The sequence below is a fragment of the Heloderma suspectum genome, chromosome 17 (genome assembly GCF_057233095.1).
Source record: "Heloderma suspectum isolate Gila_16-S chromosome 17, 16-S_ref, whole genome shotgun sequence".
Classification (NCBI taxonomy): domain Eukaryota; kingdom Metazoa; phylum Chordata; class Lepidosauria; order Squamata; family Helodermatidae; genus Heloderma; species Heloderma suspectum.
The window spans coordinates 8,403,398-8,420,715 of record NC_139474.1 but is presented as its reverse complement, the minus strand read 5'-3'; the positions used below and the strand labels follow the sequence as shown (position 1 = coordinate 8,420,715).

Below are 17,318 nucleotides of genomic sequence, written 5' to 3'. Positions count from 1 at the left end.
CGCGTAAGATTGTGTTGTTAACAAGGACTCCTGACTCTCAAGGGTGTAACAGCAGCAGCAACAAAATGACTCCCTGGGTGTGCCTTAAATTAAGACTGCTGAAATGAATAAACTTGGAGTAACCAGGAATGGATTTTGGGGTGAAAGGACTGTGAGCTCAACTCTGGGACTCAAATTCCTGGGCTCAGAATCCTGTCGTTCAGTGGATCATGGGGTTCTAGCAAAAATGCAAAGTAAATCCCAGAAGCCTGAAGTCTGTTCACCCTGATCTGGAGTGCAGATAAAAAAATGACTGGGAAATAAAACCACTTCCTGGCTTCATCTACCCGGGAGCCATTTCCTGAGATCAAGCGTCTAAAGCCGAGACTTTATTCTCTAAGGGTACGTCCCCTCCAACTATTAGGTAAAGCTACCCAATTTGCCTTCCGACAACTTTTCTAACACACCATCTAAAATTATCTCCAGCTTTGTAAGAACTGTCTGGTTTCTCTCTTCTTCTGCTTTCCACCTGCCAAAGAGCCTGGGTGTTTCACTTAAGGGTGAACTTGGATGTTACATTTTCAGAAATGGGGGATCAGCCAGTGTTTGCCTGTTTCTTCTTCCCAGCAACCCTTAGGAGGACCCCAGGTGGAACCGGAAACCACCTCTGCACCTGGTACAGGCACCCCCTCCTCCATCAGTTGCTAACTACAGTGAGACTGTACCCCCACCCCACCCCATTTCGCTCTGTTTACCACCTTGCCTGGTGAAAGAGTCCCAGAGAACCCAAAAGCTTGCAAAGCATTTTGTGATGTTTGAGCTGGTATTTCGGCATGCAAAGGTATTTCAGCAGTGGTGGGCCACACGTGACCTGTGAACAGTTTGCACGCTCCCAGCGCAGCTCCCGTCACCCCTCGCCGCCTCTCCTTTCCCCCAGAAAAAAGGGAGGGGAAGTCGTGGTTGGCCACCAAAATGCAGCGACAAACTGCAACAGGGGCTTGGAATCTGACTTCGCCCCCCCTTCCTGCTGTGATGGTCTGAGTGCGGCCCATGGTGGGGTTGTGGGAGGAACCGGCCCCTGGACTGCCACACATTATAGCGATACAGATTTTAGAGGTTTTCTTCGGGTGAACACGGCTACCTTTGCTTTTTGTATCTTGCCACAGTTAAAATACACCTGCCCCGCAACAGTTGGTAACCACACTGAGACTGTAGCCCCAAACGCCTTTTGGAAATAGACGCTCGGCCCCGATAGCTGTCGGTACAATATGGGCTCCAGCTTTGAAATTAGGCACAATCATTGGGGGGAAGAGAAGACAGCCCCCTCTTTCTGGGATGAACCAGGTCCAAAAATATACATTCTCCCGGGCACAGACCTGCATCCAAGAGGGTGGAGGCTGTTTCCCTGCTCTCCCCCGTTCTCCACCTTACCGGCCCTGCAATATCAACCACCCACTCTGTCAAGAGGGTGACTGTTGCCCCACACCGGGGAAGGAGAAACCCAGCTTCTGGATTAGCCGCCTGCAGCAATGGCTGTTTATTCTCCCAGCAGCGCACGAGGCAGGAGGGCTGGGGGAAGAGAAACCGGGCTGTAAGCCAGCGTCTCTCCCGATAGCCTGGCTCCGGGCCACGCTGCTGAGCTTAAGATGAAAGCTTGGTTTCAACTCTATGCTGGAGAGAGAAATGGGGGAGGGAACAAAAGGAGGTAGAATCACTTGGCACTCGCCCGACAAGCCGCCAGCTTGGCTGCTCTCGGCCACATTTGAGGCATAACCTGGGGGTCACCAAAAAGCTCCACATACATCCTTGCAGCTGCAGGGAGGGTGGATTAATTTATTCTTTGGCAAAAGTTGCCAATGTAAGCCACCTGGATTCCCGAGGGACGTTTTGCACTGCATTCTCAGGCAGATTGAAAGAGAGAAGGTAACTGGTTGAGAACAGGACCCTTTATTTTGGGGGGTGGGAGGGAGGGAGGGAGAGGACCGGGCTGTGTGCCTGTTAGCAAAAGCTTTCTCTGCAGTAACAGCTTGGCCAAGTCACCCCCTCCACCATGAGATAGCTGTCAAAGCAGCCAGGAGTGGGAGGCTGCAGGACAGAAAGAGGACGAAAAAGCAGATCACCGGTGCTTGCCCAAGGCAAGGGCAAAACCCCCCGAAACAAAAAGAGAGAGGGGGAAAAAGCTGGAAAGGTTGGTTGCTAGAGCATCAGCAACGTCTTGGCAGTCCTCTTTGCAAATGCATCAGGGGGAAATGCATCAGGGATGATGGATGAGTGCTCAACACCTAATGAGGCAGGGGGCAGGAAAGGGAGAATAAAAACCCGCGCCAGCGGCTCCCCAACAGGCCTCGAATCCATTTCATCGCTCCCTCGAGCGCATTTACTAGCAGGTTGCTGGGAAGTCTTAAGCTGGTTGCCCCTCACGCCGGTGCATTTGACATGCATTTTTCATAAGCTCGTGGTGAACCCAGGCTTAGAGCCTAACCGGGCTGTCTGCAGTTCAGCATCTTTGAAATCTCAGCTTCCATTAAAAAAAAAGAAAGAAAAAAAGTTGCTAGTCCTCATGACTGAAGCAAAGCGTTAAGATGTGTGGGATGTCTGGTGGAATTTCAAAATCTACGGCGAGGAAGACACAGCCTGAGAAAGACTTACAAGAAAGCACAAGGGGGGGCGGGGCGGGTGTTTAGTGCCCCTCTAAGCTCCTTGTAGTTCCTCTGCTTCATGACTAGCAGGAACAGAATTATTTGGTCAAGGGCTGCCCTCGAGGTGGGAAATGGAATCTGTTAAGGAAGAATCCCCACCCCACACTCCTGTGTCCATGGACTGCAATGGTGCAGGAAGGCTGGCTGAGGTTTCATGCATGGGAGCTAGTGACCAAAAACCGTCTCCTGACAACTGGGAACCATTCTTGAATGAGGCATCCATCAGGGCTTGGAGAAGCTAGCACTCCTCAAGCAGAGGGGAAAGGATGGAGGCCCAACAGAAGGAAAGAAACATGCCCACAGAGGATGCTTCGTGTCGGGTGGAAGGGTGCTGGGGCTCAGGGCCCCTCTCTTGGGGAGGGTAGCAAATAGCCTCTTTGACTCAGCGTGTGCTCTGCTGTTACTCGCGCAAATAAAGCATGTGCTGCAAATATACACGTCTCCACTGCTCTCTCCTGTCAAAGTAAACAAAGCCCTGTGGCACAGGGGTGGAGAACCTTAGGCTCGCGGGCCAAATGTTGCCTGCGCAGGGAACCCTAGAAGGCCCCGCCCCTTTCCCCTGGCTCCCAGTCATTTGGTGGTTTCCTGCCCTTGTGCAGGCTGAGATGCCTCTCTTAAGGTTTAGCTACTAGGAGCAAGAGCGTGAAGCTAAAATAGGCTGGTATTTTTTGGTATTTTGGCCTTGCCCCCTTTGGCTTCAGCTCCACCCACCACTGGAATGCAGCCCCCAACAGCTTCTCCAAAATGGAATTTGGGCCCTGGGCTGAAAGGTTTGCCATCCCTGCTGTAGTGATTGCCACTTGGACACATAGATACACAAAGCATGAAAGAACAAACCCGGCTTGGGGCAAGTCAGACCAAGCTGGCCCATCCAGCCCAGGACTGCATCCTTGGACCGGCAGTGACACTCCAAAGTCTGGGGCAGAGAAGCCTCTTTCTCAGCCCTGCTGGCCAAGGTCCCGTGCACTGGAGGTTAAGAACCTGGGACGGCATGCCTCCAAAGCATTTGCTCTCCTACTGAACTACGGGTCCCCCTCCAAAACCACAGACTGAACTTGGGACTTCGCGCACACAAAGCACGTGGCCCTAGCGTCGGGAAACATCCCTCCCCCCGCAATCCAAGCACCCTCCGAGCAGCACAGAAGAGGCATTTAAAACCCAATACAAGACTTGCTCTGTGTGGATACGGGAGAGCCGCTCCCTCTTTCGGGGAGATGGGTGATGGGGCAGCTTGCCAAAGATAAAAGTTTATAAAAAAACGCTTTTCAGGCTGCTTGCTCCTTGACCCACAGAGGGAAAACAAAACGGGTTTGCCTCTCGTTAACCCCCCCACTCCCAACCCCTTCTGCTTGCAGTCTGGCTTTGAAACAAAAGAGACGAATCGCCAAAGTAATTTCTGCCCATCGCTAGCGGAACAGAACGGCAGCCAAGAACCCCGCCCTTGTGTTTGTCTGGTATCAGCCCATAAAACGCTGGTGAACAAAGGCGGACAGAACAGCCACTGAGGGTGCTGGGCACGAATACAGAACGCCCTCCCCGGGGTTGTGACAGGCCTGGGTTACGCTATCAACTGCTTCACTCCCTTTTCCCTCAACCAGAAGGGAGTCTGTGCAGCGCCACCTTCTACCGCAGGAAGAGTGCATCTTTTGAAACAGACAGAGAAGAGGCAACGGTCACCTTTTTCCACAAAGCCTTTGGCACAATCCCTTGGTCCCCAGACCTCACTGGAACTGAGCCCAATGATGTAAAAGTGGAATGAATGGATATTCTGCTTTCTCTCCTGCCTTGCTTGCGCAGAGTTTTAGACTGCATTCTTCATGGGACGGAGACCTGTCTTTTCGTGATTACCCTGGAGCGCCATGCCCGCTGACAGAAAAACAGCAGCTGCTGCCTTATGGCCGAACAATCAGAGATTGAAGACTCAGGTTGGTAACTAAGACCTTGTTACCCCTGAGGTAGATTAACCAGGGCCTGACCCGGCCCACTCCAGGTGGGGGGGGGGGTCACGTGACTGAACATTCCTCCCATTAAAAAAAAATAAAAATCCCTAAACACAGAAAACTACCACGTCACAGAGATGGCTAGGCTAGAAGGCTTCATCCTGATATGCTAGTTTTCTATCTGGAGGGATTGGGGTTTTCTTTTATATGAAGGAGCAATTCATCATGTGAACTGCCCCTCAAGAGGGGTGCAAGTCCAGGCAAGGGGGTTGCCTCCTCAGCAAAAAATTAGGCCCAAGCGGGATTAGCCCTGCAGAACAAGTGTAACATGCCCATCGGCTGCAGCGGAGTGCCATCTGGAACATGGAAGCAAAGAGGAGGTGCATGGAAGCGCGCATGCTAGCCCAGGGCCCCCTCTTCAAGCTCATGATGCTTTCCCCAATGCTGAGAAAAGCACTCACCTAATTCTCCACCACTCCTCTCAGCTAAATCTCAACCCAGCTCCTGAATTTCTACATTTGGATTTTCCATACTTGCCGAATATTAATACAGACTAGGAAGCACTTTCTCACCCTCTTCCAAAGTGCCTGCCATTCCCACAGCTTAATACAGTGAAGTTCAAAGAAAGGATTCTGATACAGTGCCAGATTCTTCTCAAGCCATCGCAGAGAAGCTAGACTCTTAAAAATAAAAAACGCAGAATTTTCAGTGAAAAGCAGAATCCTTCGCATGGCTAAGTGGAAGTGACTTCCGCTGCTTCTAAATGGACTTATTTTTCAGGCATGTGTGTTTAGGACTGCATCCTCGGTCCCTAGCTCTCTATGGATTTAGGGCGACTTTGTGCGTGATGTTTTCCTTACACAGATAATCTCTCTGTAGGGAAAACTGTGCATACTGTCACTGTGAGTGTTACACCAACGAATAGGTGAAAGCCAATGCCCACACCAGTTTCCCAACCGACATCCGTGGGTTAAAACATAGATGTGAGCTTCAGGCAATGGCTGGAGACTTCCCTACACAGAGATTATAACAGAATTTTATATAGTTCTTTTAGTCTGCAAAGCCCTTCCATAATGTTGCTGTAATCCTTACAACAGCCCTACAAGATAAAGTCTTATCATCTCCCATTTTGAAGATGGCAGGGGGCTGAGAGAATGGTTTGCTTAAGACCACCAAGTTAATGAATGGCAGGGGCAACATTTGAACTGGGGAAGTCCCTAGTTCACAGCTCATCTGCTTCAGCGCAAACACAGAAGGAGCATTTGCGCAGTTGCCTTGGGGGCTCCTTAAGAAGCCATTGCAAGTGGCAAGGCAGGCTTCACAAGAGCAGAACTGCTAGCCAAATCCTGGAAGAGCTCATCTGCTTTTGGTTCATTCAAACGTACACTCTGCAAAAAACCCTAAAAGTCAACGAAGACTACAATTTACAATACAGCATATACCTACCACCGTCGAAGTCTGAAGATGTTGGCAGGGACGCATGACCTAGACCAGCCTTCCTCAACCTGGTGTCCTCCAGGTAAGTTGGACTACAACCCCCAACATGCCCCAGCCAGCTATGGCAGGCTAGAGCATGCTGGGGACTTGTTGTCCAAAACAGCTGGAGGGCACCAGGTTGAGGATGGCTGGTCTCTACAGAGATTTGTACTCAGCCTCTTGAGCTTGAGAAGAACACCGAGAAGGAGGCTGAAACTTTGTGCCTTTATATGTTGCAAGAGCAAGCAAACCATGTATTCAGGATTCTGTGCGAGCCTTCGACCTTAATTCCAAAATAAAGAACCTCGAACACCCCCCGGCCCCAAATATGCTCAAACACAGCACCTCATATTGAACTCTTCCTCACAGTTAATCTTGATTATATGTCACCAAGTTTTTAGAACATGGGAAGGGCCCTGCTGGACCAGACCAAGGGTCCATCTAGTCCAGCATTCTGTTCACACAGTGGCCAATCTGCTGTCGACCAGGAACCCACAAGCAGGACATGAGCGCAACAGCACCCTCCCACCCATGTTCCCCAGCAACTGGTAAACATAGGCTCACTGCCTCTGGTACTGGAGGTAGCACAGAGCCATCAAGACTAGTAGCCATTGATAGCCTCCTCCTCCAAGACTTTGTCTAACTCCCTTTTGAAGCCATCCAAATGGGTGGCCATCACTACAACCTGTGGTAGCGAATTCCATAGTTTAACTCTGCGCTGTGTGAAGACGTCCTTCCTTTTATCTGTCCTGAAAGTCCCACCAATCAGCTTCATGGGATGACCCCACTGGGTTCTAGTATTATGAGAGAGGGAGAAAAACATCTCCCTGTCCACTTTCTCCACACCAGGCATAATTTTGTACACCTCTATCATGTCTCCCCTTACCCTCCTTTTTTTTCCAAGCTAAACAATCCCAATTCTACAGTAAGCCCTTGCAAAATCCAAGCCTACCGTTGCCCAGATCTGTGTATGTGTGTGTGTGTGTGTGCGAGCGCGCGCACACGTGTAAGCCAACCTGCACGACTCAAGATGACCAAACACTTGCTACCTGCAGGACCAACTGGATTAGCAGAGAGACCCTGCTTTGCTCACGGAAATGCAATATGAGAGTTACTTGAGGATTTCAATGCACAAGCATTACAACAAGGAGAGAAAACCAAGGCAACTGGGAATTACTGGCCACTGTCCAGTGTGTTGTGTGTGTGGGGGGGACTATTTGAAGTACGGTGTTTGGGTACAAATTCATTTCTTGCCCTCTTAAAAAGTTGCCCAAAGCTATGCCTATAGGAAGCTGTCTTACACTGAGTTAGACGGTTGATTCATCTAATCCAGTAGTGGGGCTGTTCAGACAACATGCTAATCCACACTCAGTGGGGCTGTTCACACAACACGCTAACCCACACTCAGTGGCTGAGTGTGGGTTGTTTTGAACCATGGGTTATCGCGTTGTCTGAATGCAGCCAGGTTGGCTTGTTAACCATGCAGCGTGCCTTATTTTCTCGAACAAGCCACCTTGAGAACCTATGGTTTTTTTGGTTGGGTTGTTCAGGGTGGTTAACAAGCTACATTGCATGGTTAACAAGCCACGCTGGCTGCGTTCAGACAACACGCTAGCCCATGGTTCAACAAACAACCCAAGGTTCCAAACAACCCACACTTAACCACTGAGTGTGGGTCAGCCCCATTGTTGTGTGAACAGCCCCACTGAGTGTGGGTTAGCATGTTGTCTGAATAGCCCCACTATCTTCACTGATTGGCTATGGCTTCCCAAAGCCTCAGGAATGGGTCTTTCCCAAATCTTTTAACTGGAGATTGAACCAGGACCTTCCACATGGGAAGTGTGTGCTCTAACACTGAGTTATGCCCTCTCCCCACTGCGTGCACTGGACTTGACATTATTTCTGCATTGTCTAACTGCCTACTAATCACACTACAACTTCCTCACTTAAAGCTTGACACATTTGTTAGGTTTGTGCCCATGAAGTTGTGGGTCCAAATCCCCACCTTCTATGGAAAAGAAACTGGGGTTTGTGCATATGGAAAACCTGAGTAGGGTGCTGGAATCTGACCAGGGAGATTCCTGGGTTCGAATTCCCATAAACTCACTGAGCAAGCGTGGGCCAGTTGCTTGCTATCTTGCAGCACAAACTACATCACAGACGCAGAGAGGTGTGTGTGCACGTATGGGAGAAAAAGAGAAATGGAAATGGAAAACGATTTATAATACTGTTTTACTGTTGATTTTATTTTATTGTTAGGGTTACTATTTGGAAGCGGCCTTGAGTTTGACATTGGGGATATAAGTCTCCAAGTAAAATAAGTAACATAATGTCTGAGTTCCTTTGAGGAAGGGTGGGCTTCGAATGAAATTAAAAAATGGCTGAAGTTAACTGGCAAGCAGATGTGAGAGAGATGACAGTTAACAGGGCTGCAATGTCCACTTTAATCAACTACACGCCTTCTGATTATCTCGAAAGGTGCACCCAATTAATTCAGGCAGCAGATTCTCTTAAGGCGCTGCCCTGCCACAACACAGGTGCACCGTCCCCCAAACACAGAGGATATGCCATTCTTCTTTAGAACTACTGGTTTCTCTCATGTGCAAATGCTTGCGGATTTAATTCACTGCCCAACGCTCATATGATTGATTACAACTCCTTGGCAGTTAAGCAAATAGAAGAGCAGAAAGCCGCCCCAGGAAGAAAAATAGGTTATGCTTTTATAATGTGTCGTGCACCAACAGGGGCTGGACATCTTTCAACCATGCATATCTTTCAATATCCTCTCTGCCTCATTCTGAATACCCCCAGAATCTCTGTGCCTGTATTTGTCTGTGATGTTTTGTTCTTGGGGAATATTGAGCTGGGTGAGAACTTGGCATGATGAGATGGGCATGACCGCTTCACACCAGCCGCGACTTATGAGGTGCCCACTGCCACCCCCACGGGGGTAAAATGTAATGTGACTTTTGCCGTTATTATTTGGAGGGCTACATGCAAGGCACAAGTAGCGACCTAAGGGCATGTTTACCTGAGAATTTAGCCAGTAATTTTGTGATGGCGTGCAGTGCAGGAAGCTCGGGAGGTGGGGCGTGGGAAGATTTATTGGGAACACTGTGCAGGGCAGCAGGGGCGGGAGCCAGCTTCACATCCACAGCCTGCTTGAGACAGAGGGGTCTCTTCTCCAAGGAAGACTTCTGTGCAGACTCTGGAGGGTCTGGTGGCGTCTCAGCAGACTTCCTGGGACACTGCCCGGCAGGCAGGGAGGCCTTGCCTGGGGTGGGCGGCTGCCTCTCCAGCTCGGTCTTTCTGCTGACTTCTTTGAGTGCCTTGATGGTGAGGTGCTCTTGCTCAAAGCCTTGAGTCGCCTTGGGGGGCGGTGGGAAGGGCGCCGCCGTCACTTCAGACCTTGCTGCTTTGAGCTCGGCCTCCGAGAAAGTTTCGACGGGGTCTTCGGGAGATTCGCTCCTTTTGGATTTCAAGCAGTCCTTCATGAAATCCGTAAAACTCTCGCCGTTGAGAGCATCTGGACACACGGCCTCTTTCACGCTGTCCAAGGGGAGAGAAGGGGGGGCTCCTCTTGGGGAAACGGGGAGACCTTCTGCCTGGGGCCATTCCTCAAGCAAGTCCTGCTCGCAAGTGCCCAATTCCTGCCCTGCTTTAGCAGGTAGGTATGAAGTGGACCATTTGGGGGGCTGAGGTGCACCAAGTGGGTTTCCCCCAAGAACATCGTCCTTGGCCGGGATTGCTTCAAAGTCATCAACAGACGCCCAATTGCATTCTAGGGTCCCGGAAGGAATTCTGGCTCCCTGGCTGAGTTCATATGGCTTGTCCGGTGTCCCTTCATCAGCTATATGCACAATCTCTGTTTTGATAGAGCCAGTTGGCTTTGGAGGTGCCTTGCTGCTCTCCACAGCCTTCTCATTTTGGAAGATTGGATCCGCTGCGGTATCCTCTATGACGGTGTCGTCCGACTCCCCGGAGCTGTCAGCATCAGTTATTTCAGGTAGGATGGGAGTCGGCCAACAGACATCGGCTTTCAGCTCTGCCACGGCAACAGGAGTGGTTCTTGCAACAGCTGCCTCTTGCCCCACAATGACCCGTTGGTCTTCCACCTCTAACGATGGCTTGCCTTTTTGGTGGTGGAGGCTGATTGTGAGCGGCTGGTGAGGGGCGGAAGCTTTGCCCAGCTCCACATTGCCACCCGCTGGCCTCGTGACAACACCGTCGGTATCTCTGGTGGGGGAGGGCGAGGGGCCTGAGCTGACAAGGTCGTCGGGCTTGCCGTCGAGATCCTTGGGGATCAAATCCCAGTTAAGCAACTCGCTCGTGAAGCTGTGCATCTCACGGACGCATTTGGACACTTCTTCGAGTGCGGCGGTGGTCCCCGAAGACTGGCGTGACAGGCCAGGCCCTGACGGGGCTCTGCTCCCGCTCCGAGGTTTCACCCGAAACTCACACACACGGTCTTCCGGAATGTCTGTCAGCAGCTCCCTTTCGCTGTGCACGACCCAGTTGTTGCCGATGTCGTTGGAGTTGCTCATGAGGACATCTTTGAATTCTTTATCGAATTCCAACTTGTCAGCAATGACTTCGAATGGGGACTCAGGGGAATCTTTTTCCACAATGGCCTCATTAGCTGCCACGGGGGATGTTGAGGAAGATGAAGATGTGACTCTGGTTAGAGGTTGCTCAGGTTCATCTTTCAGGTTGGTCAGCAAATCAGATTTGGACTCTCCACTTGAGGCTGGTTCTCTGAGTTGGCCGGATCCACTCAGATCACTCTTACCATCTACAGAGACATCTCCCTTAAAGTCATTATGCCCCGGGGAACCAGCCTGCATCACTGACCCACAGCTGTGAACTTTGGATCCAATAGAAAACGAAGATTTCTCCAGGTCAGGGTTTCCTACAGAGGCTGCCTCCAGTTTCAAACCTTCACTGGTCCCACAGACGTAGCCCTGTGTTTGGCCATCTATGAATTGTTTTCCTGCGTTTAAGAGTGTAGATGTGCCATTTGTTTCCCTCTGGTTTCCTGACTGTGTTAAATAAGCATCTTGAGCTCCAGCTGATGAAGAGAAGACAAGGGAGGGGGGGAGTTGCAATCTTGGAAGCCAAGTTTATGGCCACAGGAAGAAGACCAGTTGTCCCTTCTCGGAAGCCAGATTTTTTTTTTTCTTTTAAAGGGAGAAATGCACACAGCAGCAGTTACAGATTTCACAGTCAAGCAGGCAGCATGCTCTAAGAATGAGGGAGACGACAAACACACCAAGAGAAACCAGCCTTAGCAAGCATGCGTGCGACTGTTACCCAAAATACAGGGACTTCACAAGGGAGCCATTTCACAGGGAAGCTATAATCCAATGAACATAAAGCCACCGACAGTCAATTTCATAGCAGATGAAGAGCTTAGGACAGCAAATAATAACAACAACAACAGTAAGTGCAAAAGACCACAGGCATGCTATGTGGGTGAACAGAAGCAACTCAAATTAGTGCACGTAAATTCTTCTGAGTGTTACAAAGTGCTACTGGATGTTTGCAAGGCGGCAAAGACTGTAGAATTACTGTATTTTATTCCTTTATTTTGTGTTTATATGACTACTTAAATCATATTTATTGTTATCCATAAGGATGACGGGCCGTTTATACATTCTTTTAATAAACAAACACACTGAAGCATTCTAACCAGCGTTAGAAGGGGCTTTTCAGCAAACCTAAAGAATCAAGAAACCTTGAAGCTCTACAAATATGGTGTGCTTTACCGGGGTTTGCAACTGCCTGTTGTAGCCTGAGCTGTTGCTAAGGCAGAGTAATACTGCCCCTTCCAGCTACAATCTCGCACAGTGAAGGATCAGGTGAACTGGGGAGGGAGTCGAACACATGATTTGCATGCAGAAGGCCCGAAGTACTATCCCCAGCATCTCAAATGTAATAAATAATAATAATAAGGTAGGGCTGGGAAAACCCATCTGAAAGCCTAGAAAACTGCTGTCACAGTATAGAATGCTGGGCCAGAGGGACCAATGGTCCAATCACATATAAGGCAGCTCTGTAAATACCCTCCTATGGACGCCACGTGGTTCTGCTTTACCAAGCTACCCTGGGCCTTTCTGAGTGGGCAGCAGGGTAGCTGCTACAAAGCACCTGAGCAAGAAGAAAAATAATTCTGCCCAATAGTACCTAAAATTAGAAGTTACCTGGACTGCATCAACACTGTGGAGTGATTCTGGGAACCACACTTCACACGTGGGGCAGTGGTTGAGAAAGATACAGAAGGGGCGGGCCAGCGCCCAGGGGCATCAGCCCACACATTTGAACAGAGCGGAGCATCAGTTACGTCACATTACCTGGCACTTAAGCCATGGGAAAATAGGCCTGGACCTGTGGCAGTGCACAAATGCGATAGTACAGCCAGAGGGCGTCATCCCTAAAGTAGCTTTTGCAGGACTGCATTCCCAACGAAGGGTTGGGAGCCTACCGCAGTAAAGGATCTAGGATAAAGGCTGTGGATATGTCCTCACCACTACTCTCATCTCTGACTTCATGAGCCATCTTGAGCATGCTTACTGCAGAAAGTTGGAACAGAAATCCTTGCGGTTAAAAAACTAGCGAACAGGCGTATGCTCTTTCTTGTTGCACGAAGCATGCTGCAGTCCTAATTCCCTTCATTCTTTCTCAGACCATAGAAAGAAGGTTCGGGCTGAGAACTGCCAGGGTGCTTTCTGAAGCGCATACTGAAGGCACTCAGAGAGCAGCTGCTCTAGGAAAAAAAGCTCTGACGAGGGAGGGGCACATTCGCTTGAACAGGACTCAACTGAGATTACACCAGGGAAGCACACTCCTGAAACACGGAACGGGTCTCTCTTCGCCCCAGCATCATAGAACAGTAGGGTCAGAAGGGGCCTACAAGGCCATTGAGCCCAACCCCCAATGAGCCCAAAGAGCAGTCTCATTTTCAAATGAGCCACAATTCAGTGTTAAGGCTACCCTGGGGTCACAGGCGTGCTGAGAAAGCCCCGCCGTCAACCGTGGAACTCCTGTGCATCGCAGAAGATTTCTGGATGCGCCGTTGACAGGGTGATCAGCCATGCCTGCTGACCTGCCAATCCTTGTGAATGGCAGAACATTGGTCTTAACCCACGGGCCAGTGGCCTGACCCAAAGCAGGTTGGTTGCAATGGTAACACCATATTTTGTTTTTGTTGCTTTAAAGGGAGAAGGAGAAAGAATGGGGATATGCCTGCACAACAATTTTGTACTAGTTCTATGCATCACAGCTCCACCTACCCCCACCCCGCAAGAATGGGAACTGCAGTCTGGGGTGGGTGCTAAGAAATGTTGTAGATCTCTCCTCCCCTACCCCCAAACTTCATCTCTCAGGGAGAAGGAATGAAGTGTGTCTGAAGTGTAACTATGCTAGAGAGCATGGAGAAAAACAAAGGGAGAGCAAGAGCTAGAGCAAAAGATACCTTAAATTAAAATTGGGCTCCATGTTGCCGCTCAGGGCTTAAGGTGGGTCCTGGGACTGGAAAAGTTGAAGAGCACTATTCTAGAACACACCTTGCATCTGTACCCTGTAGGGACATCGTGTACCATTGGCTCTGCTGGTTAGGGCTGATGGGAATTGTAGGGCATAACATCTGGAGGGTCACAAGTTGCCCACTCTTGCTGTAGGGGGAACAGAAGATCAGTCGCTATGAGCAAGTTGTCCTTCAGGAAAACCTGTTGGCCTTTTCAAGTCTCATCAAAAAAACCACAGCTGCCGTGTAACAGAACAAGTTTCCATTACAGCAGTAAGGCAGGTGAACAGACACAGCTAGCTATCTTGGAATAGAAATCCATGTTCCACCACCTATCGGCAGCGATCAAGCTTGGACAGGGACCGATGTGAAGCAACGCTGTTTAATGCTGCTTGCCCAAGGCAGTGGAGCTTGGCCGAAGACCAAAATCGTCTCCATCAAAACCTTTTGCCTCTACGCTGAGACCGCCAAGCACACCAGGGCAATTAAAGACCCTCTCCAAAGCCCAACAGAGGTTGAATAAGGCCTTGGGGTCAAGGGAAGTGCATCGATTTGTTGGGTGGGAGCTCGTGAACGGCGAACGTTCCAAGCCGCCACATGACTCCTTTCACTGCACTCCGAGCAGGAGTGGGAAGACCCCCCACCCCGACACACAAAACCCAGTGAGCTCAAATGTCCATTACCGCCTCCTTTCACACAATACAGCCTCAGCACCTTCAGAACAGTTCTCTCCTCCGTGGCATTGAAACGCCGATACCGAAAGGAGCTTATCTCAGTGGTAACGTGCATTTTGCATGCAGAAGGCCCTAGGTAAGATTCCTAGCTGTAAGGACTGGGCCCAGCGCCTCTGCGGAAGCCTCTTGAGAGGCTTCTGCACAGGTGCTCGCCCTATTCTGGTAGCAGGGCCAGGAAAGTCCACTGTCTGCCAATAACTCTGCTACTGGTCCTTGTCAGAATAGACGCTACAGAGTTAAATGGACCAATTTGGTAAACGGCAGCTCCATAGGAAACCGGCAACCGGTAGGAATTTATTTATTTTATTTATTATATTTATATCCCGCCTTCTTTCCTGCAAAGAACCCAAGGCGGCTTACATAATCTCCTCCTCTTCCTCTCCATGTTATCCTCACAACAGCCCTGTGAGGTCGGTTAGGCTGAGAGTCAGTGACTGGCCCAAAGTCACCCAGTGAGCTTCATGGCCGAGTGGGGACTAGAACCCGGGTCTCCTGAGTCCCAGTCCAACACTCTAACCACTATACCACATTGGCCCACAGCACAGGTGGTGGAGTAGGTACTCTGCATGCAGAAAACCCAAGGCTCAACTCCTTGGGAGTACTGGGTCCAGTTCTGGGCACCACATTTTAAGAAGGATGCAGACAAGCTAGACAGGGTTCAGAGGAGGGCAACAAAGATGATCAGGGGACTGGAAACAAAGCCCTATGAAGAGAGACTGAGGGAACTGGGCATGTTTAGGCTCGAGAGGAGAAGACTGAGGGGAGATAGGATCGCGCTCTTCAAGTTCTTGAAAGGTTGTCACAGAGAGGAAGGCCAGGATCTCTTCTCCATCATCCCAGAGTGCAGGACACAGAATAATGGGCTCAAGTGACAGGAAGCCATGTTCCGGCTGAACATCAGGAAAAACTTCCTGACTATTAGAACAATACGACCATGGAACCAATGACCTAGGGAGGTGGTGGGCTCTCCTACACTGGAGGCGTTCAAGACGAGGCTGGACAGCCATCTGTTGGGGATGCTCTGACTTGGATTCCTGTATTGAGCAGGGGGTTGGACTCAATGGTCTTGGAGGCCCCTTCCAGCCCTACTATTCTGTGATTCTAAGATCCTGGCATGTTCTATTAAAATGGAGATGAACGGGGCCAAGAAATGCTCCTCCTGAAAGCCTGGCTGTCACAGGAGAAGTGTACTTGGCTGTACATGCTGAAGACACTGGCTCAATAAGGCATCGTCATGCTGCTGAAAAAAGCCCCTCTAACCAGAAGCCTCCTGAAGAGTAGAATTATTCTCAGGTATCTCCCTAACACCGCTTAGAAAAGGACACACTGGCAAACCGCAATAACAAGCCCAGTGGACCTGGTAGGCAACGATATGAAAAGGAGTCGGGCTAGCAAGGCCTGGCGGCACAACAGACCTTCACCCTGAATTTCACCATTTATGCTGTGGGCGCTGAATCAAAATGAAGCAGCTGCTCTTTGCATACCACTCTTGTTCATCTGTGTAAGCAAAATCTGGATGTAACAAAAACGGAAGCAGTGGGGATATTTCCAGGATTATTTTTCCATTTTCCCCAAATTTTTAAAGTAGCGTATAAAAAGGGATTGTCTACCCATTTCAAACCTTTGATATTTTCCCCTCCAAATAACATGTGTTCAATTAATCGTGAATCTTTCCCCGTTGCATCCATACCTACCAACATAGTCTCTGATGCGCCCACTAAATATGATAACCACTGTTCTTAATTGGTTTGTTTCATAATATTTATGGATATTTGGCTTTCCCATTCCCTTTGATCCAATTACTTTTGCCTCGGATTTTCTGCAAGTCCAAAACGAAGCCATTTCAAGCCATCCTCTGCCCCAATTAAATCATCTAGCATCTAGATGACATCTTCCCCACCCCAAACCTGATAATTAGGGTGTTTTTCCTCCTACACAAACTACACATAATTTACATGCATAAACTTATGGAATTCACTGCAACAAGCTAGTGGCTAAGGTTGCTTCACAACGGGATTAGACAAATTCAGGGAGGATAGATCTTGCAGCGGTTAGTAGTCACGACTGCTCAGTGGAACCCAAAAAACCAAAACAAGGGAGGGCAACTCTCTGGCTATAAAAGGGGATTAGACAGATTCATGGCTGATAAGGCTATCAGTGGCTATTCCTCATGATGGCTATATATAGCCAGTGGGGTGGTAGTAAATTTTGAAATGCAGGCGTTCATCATGAGCCAAAGCCATGCCCCCAAGGAGAGGCCACAAAGTCAAGCCGCCATGTTGATCCATATCAACCAACTAGCTCTAGCAGGTTCCATCTCTACCAGGAGCAGGTCTATTGGGTTTTAATGGCTCATTCAAGACCAAACTATCCCAAGCTCCTTTGCAGTACAGCAGGGGCAGCTCACAAGTATATGTTGTTGCTGAGAAAATTCATTCCTCCCACAAGCTACTGTGAGGACTGCAGCTCAGCTCGGAAGCAGCAGGGAAGTCTCAGGGGGATGGCAGATGACATCAGCATCCCTGCTAATAAAAAAAAAAGTCAGGGGGCTGTGTCCCTGCTAACCCCGGCTCCACTACACCACTGCTTCCGAATTACCATTTCCTGGGGAACAAGAAGGGGAGGGTTTTACTGTGTTTATGTCCTACTTGTGGGCTTCCCATTGGGACATCTGGTTGGCAACTGTGGGAAGCAGAATGCTGGACTAGATGGACTTTTAGTCGAACTCAGCAAGGCTCCTATGATCTTATGTAAGGGTACAGTATGGTACCTTACTGCCTAAGACACAGAAAAAAACCCTCTTGCCTGTTTTAGTTTTCAAAAGCACATTTCTAGCTCTTATCCGTTTCAAGAACAATAGACCTGGCATGTGGGCAGTATCAAATTAAAGCCGTGCCTTTCAGACAGTGTTCCGCAGAACTGCAACTCCCTGGATGCTCATCAGGGGTTCCTCAATTAGAGACTCAGC

General features: G+C 49.5%; 1 protein-coding gene across 2 annotated transcripts in view; it reads right to left on the bottom strand.

Moving 5' to 3' along the window:
• Nucleotides 1-17,318, bottom strand: part of RTN3 (reticulon 3) — a 50,712-nt gene that overhangs the window by 9,688 nt on the left and 23,706 nt on the right. Inside the window, exon 3 of one of the 2 annotated variants that reach the window (XM_084823604.1) lies at nucleotides 9,126-11,162. The exons of the other annotated variant lie outside the window; for it this stretch is intronic. Within the exon in view, the coding sequence (XP_084679730.1) occupies nucleotides 9,126-11,162 (2,037 nt within the window). The remainder of the gene's footprint in view (nucleotides 1-9,125; nucleotides 11,163-17,318) is intronic. 2 annotated transcript variants of the gene reach the window in all.